The 6,000-nt window shown below is 40.2% G+C and overlaps 1 protein-coding gene across 1 annotated transcript; it reads right to left on the bottom strand.

Annotated features, from left to right (window-relative positions):
- Positions 1 to 871: 871 nt before the first annotated feature.
- LOC129355021 (uncharacterized) lies at positions 872 to 4,141 on the bottom strand. Its single transcript, XM_055024571.1, has 3 exons — positions 3,407 to 4,141; positions 1,359 to 2,682; positions 872 to 1,282 (listed from the first exon to the last, which is right to left on the bottom strand). Exons 1-2 carry the CDS (start codon positions 4,054 to 4,056, stop codon positions 2,595 to 2,597), a joined length of 738 nt encoding a protein of 245 aa, XP_054880546.1. The 5' UTR covers positions 4,057 to 4,141; the 3' UTR covers positions 872 to 1,282; positions 1,359 to 2,594.
- Between the last annotated feature and the right edge of the window lie 1,859 nt (positions 4,142 to 6,000).

The raw sequence follows: 6,000 nt of genomic DNA, 5'->3' as shown, positions 1-6,000 counted from the left end.
TGAATATAGTTCATTATGAATATAGTTCATTATGAATACAGTGTATTATGAATATAGTTTATTATGAATATAGTTCATTATGAATATAGTTATTATGAATATAGTTCATTAGAATATAGTTCATTATGAATATAGTTTATTATGAATATAGTTCATTATGAATATAGTTATTATGAATATAGTTCATTATGAATATAGTTCATTATGAATACAGTGTATTATGAATATAGTTTATTATGGAATATAGTTCATTATGAATATAGTTTATTATGAATATAGTTCATTATGAATATAGTTTATATGAATATAGTTCATTATGAATATAGTTTTTATTATGAATATAGTTTATTATGAATATAGTTTATTATGAAATATAGTTCATTATGAATATAGTTTATTATGAATATAGTTTATTATGAATATATTTTATTATGAATATAGTTCATTATGAATATAGTTTATTATGAATATAGTTCATTATGAATATAGTTCATTATGAATATAGTTCATTATGAATATAGTTCATTATGAATATAGGTTATTATGATTATAGTTCATTATGAATATAGTTTATTATGAATATAGTTCATTATGAATATAGTTCATTATGAATATAGTTTATTATGAATATAGTTCATTATGAATATAGTTTATTATGAATATTTTATTATGAATATAGTTCATTATGAATATAGTTATTATGAATATGTTCATTATGAATACAGTGTATTATGAATATAGTTTATTATGAATATAGTTCATTATGAATATAGTTCATTATGAATATAGTTTATTATGAATATAGTTCATTATGAATATAGTTCATTATGAATATAGTTTATTATGAATATACTTTATTATTAATACAGTTTATATTATGAATGATCAATAATTATTGGTAATTCAATGTGTGCAGCTGCAGAGGCAGCAGCTCCTCCTGATAGGGAGAAGGATGATCTGATGATGGATGGATGTTTTTCACTCTGCCGTCCTGGAAGTAAAGAGCCACGATGAGGCTTCTCACATTGTGCTGCAGGGTGAGCTGTGACCCTGTGAGTGGACATTGTGCTGCATCAAGGCGAGTCCTCGGCTCCACGCCGACATGCAGCTCCTCCAGCAGAGCCTCGGTGGGACAGGCTGGATCATCCCAGTTTTCCTCCAGATCTCTCAGATTATTGGCTGAACAAAGGAACTCAGTCACCCAGTGGAGCTCCCCGTCCTCCTGCAGGGGGCGCAGCTGAGTCTGGAGCCGTCTGCCCTGACCACGCAGCAGCTGGACCATCTGGACCAACACACAGTGGAGAGAAATTTACTGAAGGAGACATGAAGTGAGGCTCTGTGCCAGTCAATAAACCAACCATGCAGACGATGCAGTTCAGGGTTTCTGGGTCACTTTTGGCCAAAACAGCTGGAGTGTTTTCTGGTAGAGCTGCAGACAAACAAAATGAGCTACAATATCAATAATCCATCGTCTATAATCAGTCGTCCTCACAGCGCCGCTGTCTGCAGGTCAGCTGTCCATCAGAGGACAACATGCAGTCACACTAAAGGACATTCAGGCTAAATGAAGCAGGAGGACAGCAGACACCCTGACCCGAGACATTCAGGGGGAAGTGAGGATTTACAGTCCAAGGCGCTGACCAGCAGGTGGACAGCATCCATCAGATCTCTGGAAGCAGAAGAAACATGGAGAAGAGCCGAGAACCAGACGACAGCTTCAGTCTGCGGACGCTGATATTCTCCAGAACGGATCTGATCCAGCTGCCAGGAGGACATGGAGCATGGACATGTGAGAACAGACAGAAAAATGGTAACAGCTTCTTGTATAGATGATAAATAACAAGGCGACATGACAACACTTATATTTCTGCATGTAAAACTTTTACTGATGAATTACAGACCTTGATGTGTTTTATAGACTTAGACTTATTTTATTGTCATTGCTCAAAGAAACATAAGTAAAACTGGTAATGAAACATCATCACTTGGAAGCGCAGAGACACAAGTGTGTCTATAATTACATCATAAAACCAACAGGAACGTGTTGCTCAATATATATCACTAAGTATTTTCAAGCAGTTCAGACAGTTTCAGTGATGGGAGTGTTGAGCAGCCTGCCGGTTCTGCAGTAGAAGCTGCAGACGCTCCTCCAGACGCCAGCGGATCATCAGACCATGGAGGGATGATGGAGTCACACAGGATCTGGCAGCGTCTGTGTGCAAAGCTCTGGAGATCAAATGATCCTCTCCGCTGTCTTCACAAACACTTGCAGATCCCAGATCTTACGTGTTTTAATAGGTAAATTGTGTTATTTCTAAAAGGATGGGAGGCAATAAGTGACTAAAACTATATGATCACACAAAAGGTTCAAATAAGATTCATAAATACATATGTATGTGTAAAAAACAACAAAACAAACTCTAACTGATTACTATTTAGTTTTCTCTTTTCCTCTGTCTGAGCCTTGCTGTTGTGCATCTGACCTCTGACCTCCACTCCTCAAACCTTTCCTCCCAGGGACCAGATGATGAAAGTGATCCAGTAGATCCAGTGGCTCAAGAAGATCAAGAAGGTGAAGAAAACCTTCATCTGATCTAGATGATCTTTGAACCAGAGAACCGATGGAATGTTTCAGTCTGGGGACGTCTGTCTGTCTGCTGGTGAACTTTGACCTCCAGTGGTCTGCTGTCCAGTGTCAGTAGAGAAAGAAAAGAGAAACATGCTCCAGAAACTAAATATAGAAAAGAATTGTAGAAAAACTCAGATGACCGTAAATAAACCCATGAAAACTGAGATAAAGATAAAAGCTGCAGTTTGTTTTTCCATATAATATCTGGCTGCATTGAGATTGAACAGAAGAACATTTCTAAACTACAGCTGTGATAAATTTGAACTGAAAGAGGTAAAAAGACAAAAGAAAAAACTTTCTGTGCTCAGGTTAGTGAACAGGTTGAAATGTTTTTTAAAGGTTTTCTTTAGGTTGCAGAATACTAAGAAAAAGGATTTTTCACAATGACATGAACCAGGTCTGTAGATCCAATCAGAACTTTAACTTCCTTCTTTGGAAATGATTTGATGTTTTGTCTCCATCTGGTGGAGCTTTGAGTTTGGAGCTTCTTTATTATGACTGATTGTCTCTGCATTGAGCAAAATATAAAAATACATCTGATGAGTGATTTCATGTGACAGTGGCCGTGTCTGCCAGGTCGGACCTGAAGCAGTTCAGGAGGTTCTGTTGACCCGGTGCTGCTTCACAGCCGGGCTCCGTTAACAACCTTTTGGCTGGGATTTAAATCACGTCTTATTGGTGGAGGTGTTTCTTTTGGGCTCTATCTTCAGCTGAAAACATCTGCAGCTTGTTGCAGCTTGTTTCAGATTCTCAGCTCTGTTTCTTTACATGTTTCACCTGTAAAAAGTTTCAAGGTCAGTTTTCATCCTCCTGAACCCATCAGAGATCTTCTCCACCGCCTCCACCTGCTCTGGTTCACAGCTTACAATCGATGCAGGTCTGAGTTTCTCTGTGAGGCTCAGCAGCTCCAGGAGGTTGATTTCCAGTCTGATGAATTTTATGGCTTCAGCTCCAACTGATTTCTTCCGAACGTTCCCACATGAACTTTTCACTTCTTCCAGAGAGTTTTTCAGTTCTTTCACAATCAGTCTGAACTCCTCTACCAGGCGGTTCATCTTGTAAACATGAGGCCGTTCTAAAACTTTCTGCCTTACAATAAAACAAAGTAGAGCAACAGCACCAAACGTAGCAGCTGCTCCAAACACAGCAAAGCTCAAACCTTTTGAATCAGGAGCTGCTAATGCAGCCAGCAGAGCTCCAGATGCCAGGAGAGCAGCTGCTGTCCAGGTCCAGGTTCTGGTCTCATTCTGGATCAGTTCTACTGCAGCACTGAGGTCCTGGAGGTGGTGCAGGATCTGCCTCATGGTGGCGTCGCTGCGATCACACAGCTGGACAAACGCAGCTGTGTTCTGGGACAGCCTGGGCCTCCAGTCACTGAGGGGGGAAGGTTGGTGATGCCACAGGATGTCCCGAAAAAACCAATCCATTGTCAAAATACAGCAAGAGAAACCTGAAGTTCCCAGGAGTCTGGCTAGATGTGTAGATAGAAGCTGTTCCCAGATCAGCGGCAGATCTCTGTCCTGACAGGCTCAGACCGGCGCTGGCTGGTTCAGACTCACAGGTTAAACCAGGTGACAGCGTGATGTCATCATCTTTTATTATGTTAACGCCTGTAGCTTTAGCTTACCTGTAAACTTGCACGTCCACAACTCACCTGGAAAATAGATTTACAGACTCTTCAGCATCCTGAATGATTGATAGAACTGGATTCATTTATTTTTCTTTAAACTTTATTGAACATCCATTGAGATTCAGACTTTCACAAGGCAGCAGTAGACATAACAGTAAAATGTGTGACACATTGACAGTACTTCCTTTTAAATGAGCAATTTGTAATATAGAAACAGGGAAATGTAAGATTTAAAGGGCCAGTGCTTCTGAAAATACAGTGAGGGCCAGAAATATTTGGACAGTAACACAATTTTCGTGAGTTGGGCTCTGCATGCCACCGCATTGGATTTGAAATGAAACCTCTACAACAGAATTCAAGTGCAGATTGTAACGTTTAATTTAAAGGGTTGAACAAAAATATCTGATAGAAAATGTAGGAATTGTACACATTTGTTTTCAAACACTCCACATTTTAGGAGCTCAAAAGTAATTGGACATATAAACATAACCCAAACAAAAAGTTTTTTCTCAATATTTTGTTGCGAATCCTTTGGAGGCAATCACTGCCTTAAGTCTGGAACCCATGGACATCACCAAACGCTGGGTTTCCTCCTTCTTAATGCTTTGCCAGGCCTTTACAGCCGCAGCCTTCAGGTCTTGCTTGTTAGTGGGTCTTTCCGTCTGAAGTCTGGATTTGAGCAAGTGAAATGCATGCTCAATTGGGTTAAGATCTGGTGATTGACTTGGCCATTGCAGAATATTCCACCTTTTTGCTCTCATGAACTCCTGGGTAGCTTTGGCTGTATGCTTGGGGTCATTATCCATCTGTACTGTGAAGCGCCGTCCGATCAACTTTGCAGCATTTGGCTGAATCTGGGCTGACAGTATATCCCGGTACACTTCAGAATTCATCCGGCTACTCTTGTCTGCTGTTATGTCATCAATAAACACAAGTGACCCAGTGCCATTGAAAGCCATGCATGCCCATGCCATCACGTTGCCTCCACCATGTTTTACAGAGGATGTGGTGTGCCTTGGATCATGTGCCATTCCCTTTCTTCTCCAAACTTTTTTCTTCCCATCATTCTGGTACAGGTTGATCTTTGTCTCATCTGTCCATAGAATACTTTTCCAGAACTGGGCTGGCTTCTTGAGGTGATTTTGGGCAAATTTAACTCTGGCCTGTCTACTTTTGGAATTGATGAATGGTTTGCATCTACATGTGAACCCTTTGTATTTGCTTTCATGGAGTCTTCTCTTTACTGTTGACTTAGAGACAGATACACCTACTTCTCTGAGAGTGTTCTGGACCTCAGTTGATGTTGTGAACGGGTCCTTCTTCACCAAAGAAAGTATGCGGCGATCATCCACCACCGTTGTCTTCCGTGGACGCCCAGGCCTTTTTGAGTTCCCAAGCTCACCAGTCAATTCCTTTTTCCTCAGAATGTACCAGACTGTTGATTTTGCTACTCCAAGCATGTCTGCTATCTCTCTGATGGATTTTTTCCTATTTTTCAGCCTCAGGATGTTCTGCTTCACCTCAATTGAGAGCTCCTTTGACCGCATGTTGTCTGGTCACAGCAACAGCTTCCAAATGCAAAACCACACACCTGGAAACAACCCCAGACCTTTTAACTACTTACTTGATTACAGGTTAACGAGGGAAAGGCCTTTTGAGTTACTTGCAGCCTTTGGAGTCCATTGTCCAATTACTTTTGGTCCTTGAAAAAGAGGAGGCTCTGCATTACAGAGCTATGATT

This window comes from Poeciliopsis prolifica, unplaced genomic scaffold (assembly GCF_027474105.1).
Source record: "Poeciliopsis prolifica strain line A6 unplaced genomic scaffold, Auburn_PproV2 SCAFFOLD123, whole genome shotgun sequence".
In the NCBI taxonomy this organism is placed as follows: Eukaryota; Metazoa; Chordata; class Actinopteri; order Cyprinodontiformes; family Poeciliidae; genus Poeciliopsis; species Poeciliopsis prolifica.
This window is presented reverse-complemented; position numbering and strand designations above follow the sequence as displayed.